Raw genomic sequence first — 12310 nt, 5'->3', positions numbered from 1 at the left:
CAGTCGTTGCCTGTCACTGTGACGTGTATGCAGTCGTTGCCTGATACTGTGACGTCTATGCAGTCGCTGGCTGTCACTGTGACGTGGTGCAGTCGTTGCCTGTCTCTGTGACGTGTATGCAGTCGTTGCCTGTCACTGTGACGTGTATGCAGTCGTTGCCTGTCACTGTGACGTGTATGCAGTCGTTGCCTGTCACTGTCACTGTGATGCAATCGTTGCCTGTCACTGTGACGTGTATGCAGTCGTTGCCTGTCACTGTGACGTGATGCAGTCGTTGCCTGTCACTGTGACGTGTATGCAGTCGTTGCCTGTCACTGTGACGTGATGCAGTCGTTGCCTGTCACTGTCACTGTGATGCAGTCGTTGCCTGTCACTGTGACGTGTATGCAGTCGTTGCCTGTCACTGTGACGTGTATGCAGTCGTTGCCTGTCACCGTGACGTGTATGCAGTCGTTGCCTGTCTCTGTGACGTGTATGCAGTCGTTGCCTGTCACTGTGACGTGTATGCAGTCGTTGCCTGTCACTGTGACGTGGTGCAGTCGTTGCCTGTCACTGTGACGTGATGCAGTCGTTGCCTGTCACTGTATCGTGATGCAGTCGTTGCCTGTCACTGTGATGCAGTCGTTGCCTGTCACTGTGACGTGTATGCAGTCGTTGCCTGTCACTGTGACGTGTATGCAGTCGTTGCCTGTCACTGTGACGTGTATGCAGTCGCTGGCTGTCACTGTGACGTGTATGCAGTCGTTGCCTGTCACTGTGATGTGTATGCAGTCGTTGCCTGTCACTGTGACGTGTATGCAGTCGTTGCCTGTCACTGTCGCTGTGATGCAGTCGTTGCCTGTCACTGTGACGTGTATGCAGTCGTTGCCTGTCACTGTGACGTGTATGCAGTCGTTGCCTGTCACTGTCACTGTGATGCAGTCGTTGCCTGTCACTGTGACGTGTATGCAGTCGTTGCCTGTCACTGTGACGTGATGCAGTCGTTGCCTGTCACTGTGACGTGATGCAGTCGTTGCCTGTCACTGTGACGTGATGCAGTCGTTGCCTGTCACTGTGACGTGTATGCAGTCGTTGCCTGTCACTGTGATGTGTATGCAGTCGTTGCCTGTCACCGTGATGTGTATGCAGTCGTTGCCTGTCTCTGTGACGTGTATGCAGTCGTTGCCTGTCACTGTGACGTGTATGCAGTCGTTGCCTGTCACTGTGACGTGGTGCAGTCGTTGCCTGTCACTGTGACGTGATGCAGTCGTTGCCTGTCACTGTATCGTGATGCAGTCGTTGCCTGTCACTGTGATGCAGTCGTTGCCTGTCACTGTGACGTGTATGCAGTCGTTGCCTGTCACTGTGACGTGTATGCAGTCGCTGGCTGTCACTGTGACGTGTATGCAGTCGTTGGCTGTCACTGTGACGTGTATGCAGTCGCTGGCTGTCACTGTGACGTGTATGCAGTCGCTGGCTTCATTTTCAGGTCGTTATTTTAATCGGTTTAGCAAAAAAGAAATAAACAAATCCATGAAGTTAAATACCTTCGTCCATGAACAGTGTTTTCCCAGCGAAGGATTTCTCCCCGATGGTGATTCTTCCGGGTCGGAAGTAAGGTCCATCTAGCCTGTTCTCCTTACAGAGCTTAGTCAACAGCTCGGATGGCTTGCTGGAATCTCTCCAGGCGTTATAACCGTCACTAAGACACGTGGATAACATGTTATAACAGCATCATGACACGGTTATAAACATGACATAATGAACGTCTCTGTCAGTAACTCTGACAGCTTGGTGGAGTCTCTCCGGGCGTTATAACCGTCTCTAAGACACGTGGATAACATGTTATAACAGCATCATGACATGGTTATAAACATGACATAATGAATGTCTCTGTCAGTAACTCTGACAGCTTGGTGGAGTCTCTCCGGGCGTTATAACCGTCACTAAGACACGTGGATAACATGTTATAACAGCATCATGACACGGTTATAAACATGACATAATGAATGTCTCTGTCAGTAACTCTGACAGCTTAGTGGAGTCCCTCCGGACGTTATAACCGTCACTAAGACAGATGGAGAGAACACAACACAATAATATCCAATGAGGAGATAAGAGTAAGGCAGAAAGAAGAGACCAAAACCAAGGGTGAAGAAGAAGGTGTTTCCTCACATGCTGTACTCAGTGGGCAGTCCGCAGGTGGCCCGGTGTCGACTGTAGAAGCGGTTCTCCAGATCTATACATGTCTCCCCGATCAGATCGTCAGTCCCGATGGTGTCATGGTCATAGATCAGAGTAGTCAGCAGGGAATCTTTAGGAAACGTAGCCTGGATCTCAAAGGACCTGGTGGGAACAGGACAAAGGATGTGAAGTTCAATTTTTCATCTCTGCCAACATACAGTGCATGATGCTTTTGTTCAGCTGACTAAACCGCTTGTTAAAAATAGTATAAAATCCTTCCTGGGTGGGAATAAAATCCAATGGATATGATGTTAAAACAATTGGTTCTTTCTGCACTGACATCCATCAGCATACTGGATTTTGTAAATGTTTGCTTGCTCAACTGACTAAAATATAACCAGGGAAACAGCTTCTGTTAAAGGATGGTATAAAATGTATTATAAACTGGGTGGTTCGAGCCCTGAATGCTGATTGGCTGACAGCCGTGGTATATTAGACTATATGCCACTGGTATTGACAAAACATGTATTTTTCCTGCTCTAATTACGTTGGTAACCATTTTATAATAGCAATAAGGTATATGGCCAATATACCACGGCTAAGGGCTGTCCTTAGCTGTGGTATATTGGCCATATACCACACCCGCTTAACCTGTTGGGGTGTAGGGGGCAGTATTTTCACGGCCGGATGAAAAACGTACCCAAATTAAACTGGTTACTACTCTGGCCCAGAAACTAGAATATGCATATTATTAGTAGATTTGGATAGAAAACACTCTGAAGTTTCTAAAACTGTTTGAATGGTGTCTGTGAGTATAACAGAACTCATATGGCAGGCAAGAACCTGAGAAAAATCCAACAAGGAAGTGGAAAGTCTGAGAATTGTAGTTCTTTTGATTCTCTATTAAAACTACAGTTTCTGTGGGGTCACGTTGCACTTTCTAAGGCTTCCATTGTCTGTCAACAGCCTTCAGAAAGTTTTTTCAGCATTCTCCCGTCACTGGGCAGATATTGGGAGCTCAGTCAATCAGTGGACTGCCTGTGGACAAAGGGATTGGATATGCGCGGTCCCGCGAGCGCGCCGTTCCTTCTTTTTCTTCTTGAATGAATATGCTATTGTCCAGTTGGAATATTATCACAATTTTACGTTAAAAATACCATAAAGATTGATTTTAAACAGCGTTTGACGTGCTTCTAAGTACGGTAATGGAACATTTGGACTTTTCGTCTCTGGTACCGCGCTCGCTCGTTATGCCTTTGGATAAGTGATCTGTACGCACGAACAAAACGGAGGTATTTGGACATAAATATGGAGTATTTCGAACAAAAAGAACATTTCTTGTGGAAGTAGGAGTCCTGGGAGTGCATTCTGATGAAGATCAGCAAAGGTAAATGAATATTTATAATACTAATTCTGAGTTTAGTTGACCCCAGAACTTGGCGGGTATCTGTATAGCTCGCCGTGATGGTTGAACTATGTACTCAGAATATTGAAAAATGTGCTTTCTCCGTAAAGCTATTTTAAAATCTGACACAGCGGTTGCATCCAGGAGTAGTCTATCTATAATTCTTTAAATAATTGTTATATATTTTGTCAACGTTTATGATGAGTATTTTTGTAAATTGATGTGCACATTCACCGAAGGTTTTGGTGGGAAATACATTTTCTGAACATCACGCGCCAATGTAAAATGCTGTTTTTGGATATAAATATGAACTTTATCGAACAAAACATGCATGTATTGTGTAACATAATGTCCTAGGAGTGTCATCTGATGAAGATCGTCAAAGGTTAGTGCTGCATTTAGCTGTGTTTTGGGTTTTATTGACACATGTCCTTGCTTGGAAAATGGCTGTGTGATTATTTTTGTCTATGTACTCTCCTAACATAATCTAATGTTTTGCTTTCGCTGTAAAGCCTTTTTGAAATCGGACAATGTGGTTACATCAAGGAGAATTGTATCTTTAAAATGGTGTAAAATAGTTGTATGTTTGAGAAAGTTGAATTATGACATTTTGTTGTTTTTGAATTTGCCGCCCTGATATTTCACTGGCTGTGACACGCTAGCGTCCCACATAGCCCATAGAAGTTAATTCTCCCACCTGCCAAAGACTGGGTTGAGTTGCTTGGGGATGTAGTTGTCTCTGTCTTTTATCTCAGTTTTCCCCAGCCTCAGAACGATGTAGGGGTCAGACTTCCCATCAGTATCGGCTGGGTGGAGGTTGGATGCCTGAGGGACGAACAGATATACCCAGGGTTGTGTTCATTTGGAACCAAATGAAAGAAAATAACACAGATATATATTGTTGTTGTTGTTGTTGTCTTCCATTGCAAAATGTTTTGCTACAGTGTGCCCTAGGGAACATGATGACCCAGGTCAATGATGACACATCTCTCACGGTCACAGTCAACCCAAAAGGTTCTACTATTACCACTACTACTCACAGATACGATGTAAACCCTGATGAGAACCTTGACGGAGGTGTTGGGTGGGATCCCTCGGGTGATCTTAAACTGGCTCGAGTTTGGACTCTCCTCCCACACATCATCTTCCTCAGTTAGCTTGTACAAGCAGAACCGACCCTAGATGTGTACACAGGAGTTTGAATCGTCATTACTGACCCTGACCAAAACGAATGCATTCTTTTATAGTGGTTACATAGCATAATATTCCAATCACTGTAGCCTGGTCCCCAGATCTGTTTGTGTTGTCTTGCCAAGTCATAGGAGTTGGAACAGATCGGGGACCGAGCTAGAACCGCAGGTGGACGTTTATTGTCATGACTCTTGTCCTGGAGGCAGAACTGAGTGATCTCCAGTTAGATAGACCGGCTGCAAACTCAATTTGTTTTTGCTTTTTCGGTCTTAATTTAAGGTTAGGATTAGGTATTAGGGTTAGCAGTGTGTTTACGGTTAGGTTTAAAATCTGATTTTATGATTTTGTGGCCGTACCAGCTGGTGACCGTTTTGCAACGTTGCCTCCAGAACAAGATTCATGACGAAAAAAAAACGCACAGAACCACTCACCTTGAACTTCCCAACAAACCTCTCCTCACTAGAACGCCCAACCTCGTCGTTGGCTTTCCCTCTGAACAGCTCGAAGGTGTTGACCCAGTCATCAAACGGACCAAACTCTGACTCCAGTTCTTTGTCATAGAGCTTACAGGGGATTTACATAGCGTTCATACTCAGCAATATGGTACAGAACAAATACACACACTGCTATACAGTTAGAGGGTTTACATATCAATGTGATCTCATCAGAACATGACAATATTAAACATTTTAATAACCTTACAATACACAGAAACATAGTATAAAAAAAAAAACTGTACATGTTCATACACAGAAAAGCTTCAAATAACTAATACACACGTGCACTTATATGATTGGTTGAAAAGGGTATTTTACTTGTGACAGGACCAGAGAACATGCGGCAGCTTTTACCTGTAGAGTTGCCAGTTTGGACACACCTTCCTGAGAGACTTTCAATATTGGTTTCTTCTTCTTGTCTCCATCCTGCTGTCCACTGACTAGGGCAACAGGAAATAAATGACTGACATTCACACGCATACAGTTGAAATCGGAAGTTTACATACACTTAGGTTGGAGTCATTAAAACATGTTTTTCAACCACTCCACAAATCTGTTGTTAACAAACTATTGTTTTGGCAAGTCGGTTAGGACATCTAACTTGTGCATGATACAAGTAATTTTTAATTCACTGCATCACAATTCCAGTCGGTCAGAAGTTTACATGCACTAAGTTGACTGTGCCTTTAAACAGCTTGGAAAATTCCAGAAAATGATGTTATGGCTTTAGAAGCTTCTGATAGGCTAATTGACATCATTTGATTCAATTGGAGGTGTACCTGTGGATGTATTTCAAGGCCTACCTTCAAACTCAGTGCCTCTTTTGCTTGACATCATGGGAAAATCAAAAGAAATCAGCCAAGAATTCAGAAAAAAAAATTCAGACCTCCACAAGTCTGGTTCATCCTTAGGAGCAATTTCCAAACGCCTGAAGGTACCACGTACAAACAATAGTACGCCAGTATAAACATCATGGGACCACGCAGCCGTCATACCGCTCTGGAAGGAGACGCGTTCTGTCTCCTAGAGATGAACGTGCTTTGGTGCGAAAAGTGCAATTCAATCCCAGAACAACAGCAAAGGACCTTGTGAAGATGCTGAAGGAAACAGTTACAAAATAATCTATATTGTGGTATCCCAGGAGGTCTAACCCGGGGGATGGTAATAGAGGGGAGGTACGTGCTGCGACGTTGGCTCCCTCTGCTGGGAGTACACGAGCTGGACACTCCGACACGGATGGCTCCAAATGGAGGTAATTATGGGAAAGCGCCAACCAGCCGTGGAGGCCAAATGAAAGGAGCACTATGGCACACCGCGGGAGAGAGAACCGGGAGAGAGACCGACACGGAGCCGAAGGACCGAGCCAAACCTACGTGATTATTTTGATTTTATGGCCTAGTAAAGTTGTTTATTGACTAAAACGTCCCGGTCTCTGTGTTTACTCTCTGCACGCTCAACCCAACAACCCCAACGGTTTACCGGGGCGGCAGGTAGCCTAGTGGTTAGAGTATTGGGCCAGTAACCGAAAGGTTGCTAGATCGACAACCCGAGCTGACAAGGTAAAAATATGTCGTTCTGCCCCTGAACAAGGCAGTTAACCCCACTGTTTCTAGGCCGTCATTGTAAATAAGAATTTGTTCTAAACTGACTTGCCTAGTTAAATAAAGGTTAAATATATATATTTTTTAATTACCACATATGGTGGAGAATGCGGGAAACTCAGTAGCTTTGGGTGCCATGGGGTCGAGCGTACGGAGATTACCATGGAGGAGCTGGTGGCTCTGTTTATCCTCAGCCAGCAGAAGTAACAGGCTCTCCAGGAGCAAGCGCTGGAGGAGCAGCGCCAACAAAACCTCAGACTGGTAGTGGAGGTAGCCCAGTTGAAGGCTGGGAGGGCTCAGGAGTCTGGCCCGAATCAGTTCCTGGTTAAGTTAAGGGAGGAAGATGACGTGGAGACCTATTTGTGCACCTTCGAGAGGACGGTACAGAGGGAAGGATGGCCCAAGCGGGCCAGCCTGTCGGCACCCTACCTCCCTGGGAAGGCTCAAAATACCTACTTTGACTTGAACGCTGACCAGGCCGCGAATTATGAGGGACTCAGACGTGAGATCCTGAGCCATTATGGATTCAGTTTCGCACGCCATCCACAACTGGTCCACGACTGGGCCTTTGACCCCACCCTTTCCCCCTGTGCTCAGATGAGCGACCTGGTGCTCCTGACCAGGGGCTGGCTACTGACTGACGTACCGTCCCTCCCGATGATCGACAAGCTCGTCCTGGACCAATACCTTCGGGCGCTGCCATACGAGATGAAGAAGACGGTGAGCCTGCAGAATTGCTGACCGATGTGTAAATTCACCAGAACACCCAGGACCTGCTGAGAGGGGCCTGAGCGGAGAGAGGGGATGCAGCAAGGGGGAAGAACAACACAAAGAGAGGCGAGGGGCTGAAGGGGGCCCGGACGGAACCAGCCAAGGCTGTGAAGTGGGAGGGTGACCTAAACCGACGACATCAGCGGCTGTTGGACCTAGATCAGAGACGCTGCTATTGGTGTGGTGAGCCGGGGCACCTCGCGTGGAGCTGTCCCGGCCGGGAGGAGGCCATGCGCTCCGTATCCCCCAGCTCTGGAGTAAACCGGATGACGAGTTACGTCACCTCCTGTTGGGCGCACACCGAGACGGCCCCTCCGATGGTTCTTGTACGAATCAATGGCATCGACACCAGCGCTCTGCTGGACTCCGGCAGCATGGTGACCCTGGCCCACCCGCAGTGGCTCACACGAGAGGGGAAGGAGGAACCGGGGGACGAGGAGGTGACGGTGTCCTGTGTACACGGAGACACGGAGAGGTATCCAACGGTGCCAGTGAGGATAACCACCCCAAGGGGGGAGTGCCAGATGCGTGTGGGGGCTGTTCCTAACCTACCCGTGTCCGTTCTACTCGGTCGAGCCTGCCCTCTCTTCCAGGCACTGTGGAGGAGGGACCTGGGGAGGCGCGCACGTGAGGTAGGAAGAAAAGGAAAACGGATGGTGGCCAGTGCAATCCATGAGAGGTGTCCACTGGGCCCGAGTCGGACCTGGAGGAGGGAGACGACCCCACTCCGGCAAGCGAGCCACCATGCCAGGAAGACCCCAGGCTCTCCTTTATGGAGGTGGAGGCCCTAAACGGACCTCCGGACACGGGAATCCTCACGGGTCAGTTCGGGATGGCCCAGTTAGAAGACCCCAATCTCCAGAATGCTAGGGGCCAGGTGATTTCGGTGGATGGCGTGCTGTTACCTGGGGTAAGTGAGTGGCGCTACCCCCACTTCGCAATCAAGCATAATTTATTGTATCAGGTAGTAAAGACAAAAGACTTGTTACTCATACCCAGCCAGGATGTTAGGACTGTGTTGCAGCTTGCCCACACCCACCTGCTTGGGGAACACCTGGGGATGGAGAAAACCAGGGAGCGGATCAGGAACAGGTTCCACTGGCCCGGAGATACGTCAGCACCTTGGACCTGACGAAGGGGTACTGGCATGTGCCGCTGGCAGCGGCCTCCCGGGAGAAGACGGCCTACCGGGTTCTTCCTTTCGGGCGCCAGCGACCATTCAGCGACCATTCAGCGAACTCATGAACCTTATTTGGATGACATCATTGTGCACAGTGACAGTTGGGAGTCACATCTTTGTAGATTACAGGCTGTGGTGGATGCGCTAAGGGATGCAAGTCTGACTGCGAAAACCCCACAAGTGCAAGCTGGGCTACGCCGAGGTGGAGTACCTGGGCTATCAGATCGGGAGGGGAAATGTGAAGCCCTGAGAAAATCGCTGCCATTAGGGGATGGTCATTCCCCCGAACCAAGAGGCAGGTGAAGTCATTCCTGGGGTTAGCAGGCTACTACAGTCGATTTGTACCTAACTTTGCCGCAATAGCTTCTCCCCTCACAGACTTAACGAAGGCACGACTACCCCAGACGGTGCGATGGACGGTTTACCACAATGTCCACAGTAAAACGAGTCCTATATCGACATAACCTGAAAAGGTCGCTCAGCAAGGAAGAAGCCACTACTCCAAAACCGCCATAAAAAAAGCCAGACTATGGTTTGCAACTGTACATGGGGACAAAGAACGTACTTTTTTGGAGAAATGTCCTCTGGTCTGATGAAACAAAAAATATAACTGTTTGGCCATAATGACCATCGTTATGTTTGGAGGGAAAAAGGGGGATGCTTGCAAGCTGAAGAACACCATACCAACCAAGAAGCACGGGGGTGGCGGCATCATGTTGTGGGGGTGCTTTGCTGCAGGAGGTATTGGAGTGGCCATCACAAAGCCCTGACCTCAATCCTATAGAAAATTTGTGGGCAGAACTGAAAAAGTGTATGCGAGCAAGGAGGCCTACAAACCTGACTCAGTTACACCAGCTCTGTCAGGAGGAATGGGCCCAAAATTGTAAACTTCTGACCCACTGGGAATGTGATGAAAGAAATACAAGCTGAAATAAATAATTCTCTCTACTATTATTCTGACATTTCACATTCTTAAAATAAAGTGGTGATCCTAACTGACCTAAGACAGGGAATTTATACTGGGATTAAATATCAGGAATTGTAAAAACTGAGTTTAAATGTATTTGGCTAAGGTGTATGTAAACTTCCGACTTCAACTGTATATATAAATAACAAAGTAAACCTCTAGATGTCCAGTTAGATGTAGGAAAATAACTGAATTATTAAGCACCAAGCAACCAAGGTGCAATTACAGTTTGCTATGGTTGCTAAATAGGTTGCTAGGTGTAACACCATCTACGGATACCGACCTTGTGACACCCATAGGCCTTCTCCCCCACAACCATTTCACAGCCTTCCCCCAAAGCACTATTCTATTGGGGTGCAATGGACTACACTTGCCACCAAAAAGGATTGATAGAAGGAGGGAAGGAAGGAACCATGCAATGAATTATCACTGTTATGCTACCAAGGAACCATGCGATGAATTATGCTAGCCATATCCTTACCCAAGGAACCATGCGATAAATAACTTCTGTTATGCTAGGCATGTCCTTACCCAAGGAGTCTACTCCATCGGAGAGCAATGTTTGGAATGGAAATACTGTAATACACAACAATGGCAGCAAGGTTTGGAATGGAAATACGGTAATACACAACAATGGCAGCAAGGTTTGGAATGGAAATACGGTAATACACAATGACAGCAAGGTTTGGAATGGAAATACGGTAATACACAACAATGACAGCAAGATTTGGAATGGAAATACGGTAATACACAACAATGACAGCAAGGTTTGGAATGGAAATACGGTAATACACAACAATGACAGCAAGATTTGGAATGGAAATACAGTAATACACAACAATGACAGCAAGGTTTGGAATGGAAATACGGTAATACACAACAATGGCAGCAAGGTTTGGAATGGAAATACGGTAATACACAACAATGACAGCAAGATTTGGAATGGAAATACAGTAATACACAACAATGACAGCAAGGTTTGGAATGGAAATACGGTAATATACAACAATGACAGCAAGATTTGGAATGGAAATACGGTAATACACAATGACAGCAAGGTTTGGAATGGAAATACGGTAATACACAACAATGACAGCAAGGTTTGGAATGGAAATACGGTAATACACAACAATGACAGCAAGATTTGGAATGGAAATACAGTAATACACAACAATGACAGCAAGGTTTGGAATGGAAATACGGTAATACACAACAATGACAGCAAGATTTGGAATGGAAATACGGTAATACACAATGACAGCAAGGTTTGGAATGGAAATACGGTAATACACAACAATGACAGCAAGGTTTGGAATGGAAATAAGGTAATACACAACAATGACAGCAAGATTTGGAATGGAAATACAGTAATACACAACAATGACAGCAAGGTTTGGAATGGAAATACGGTAATACACAACAATGACAGCAAGATTTGGAATGGAAATACGGTAATACACAATGACAGCAAGGTTTGGAATGGAAATACGGTAATACACAACAATGACAGCAAGGTTTGGAATGGAAATACGGTAATACACAACAATGACAGCAAGATTTGGAATGGAAATACAGTAATACACAACAATGACAGCAAGGTTTGGAATGGAAATACAGTAATACACAACAATGACAGCAAGGTTTGGAATGGAAATACGGTAATACACAACAATGACAGCAAGATTTGGAATGGAAATACGGTAATACACAATGACAGCAAGGTTTGGAATGGAAATACGGTAATACACAACAATGACAGCAAGGTTTGGAATGGAAATACGGTAATACACAACAATGACAGCAAGATTTGGAATGGAAATACAGTAATACACAACAATGACAGCAAGGTTTGGAATGGAAATACGGTAATACACAACAATGACAGCAAGATTTGGAATGGAAATACGGTAATACACAATGACAGCAAGGTTTGGAATGGAAATACGGTAATACACAACAATGACAGCAAGGTTTGGAATGGAAATACGGTAATACACAACAATGACAGCAAGATTTGGAATGGAAATACAGTAATACACAACAATGACAGCAAGGTTTGGAATGGAAATACGGTAATACACAACAATGACAGCAAGGTTTGGAATGGAAATACGGTAATACACAACAATGACAGCAAGATTTGGAATGGAAATACGGTAATACACAATGACAGCAAGGTTTGGAATGGAAATACGGTAATACACAACAATGACAGCAAGGTTTGGAATGGAAATACGGTAATACACAACAATGACAGCAAGGTTTGGAATGGAAATACGGTAATACACAACAATGACAGCAAGGTTTGGAATGGAAATACGGTAATACACAACAATGACAGCAAGGTTTGGAATGGAAATACGGTAATACACAACAATGACAGCAAGGTTTGGAATGGAAATACGGTAATACACAACAATGACAGCAAGGTTTGGAATGGAAATACGGTAATACACAACAATGACAGCAAGGTTTGGAATGGAAATACGGTAATACACAACAATGACAGCAAGGTTTGGAATGGAAATACGGTAA

At 45.6% G+C, this 12310-nt stretch overlaps 1 protein-coding gene across 1 annotated transcript in view; it reads right to left on the bottom strand.

The window, feature by feature from the left end:
* fer1l6 (fer-1 like family member 6) overlaps window positions 1–12310 on the bottom strand; it is an 80108-nt gene that overhangs the window by 12563 nt on the left and 55235 nt on the right. Inside the window, exons 29-35 of the mRNA XM_045704928.1 lie at window positions 10307–10351; window positions 5611–5696; window positions 5191–5322; window positions 4609–4746; window positions 4266–4393; window positions 2155–2325; window positions 1527–1681 (exon numbers count right to left, since the gene is read on the bottom strand). Of these exons, the coding sequence (XP_045560884.1) occupies window positions 1527–1681; window positions 2155–2325; window positions 4266–4393; window positions 4609–4746; window positions 5191–5322; window positions 5611–5696; window positions 10307–10351 (855 nt within the window). The remainder of the gene's footprint in view (window positions 1–1526; window positions 1682–2154; window positions 2326–4265; window positions 4394–4608; window positions 4747–5190; window positions 5323–5610; window positions 5697–10306; window positions 10352–12310) is intronic.

The sequence above is a fragment of the Salmo salar genome, chromosome ssa21 (genome assembly GCF_905237065.1).
Source record: "Salmo salar chromosome ssa21, Ssal_v3.1, whole genome shotgun sequence".
NCBI classification, from domain to species: Eukaryota; Metazoa; Chordata; class Actinopteri; order Salmoniformes; family Salmonidae; genus Salmo; species Salmo salar.
This window is presented reverse-complemented; position numbering and strand designations above follow the sequence as displayed.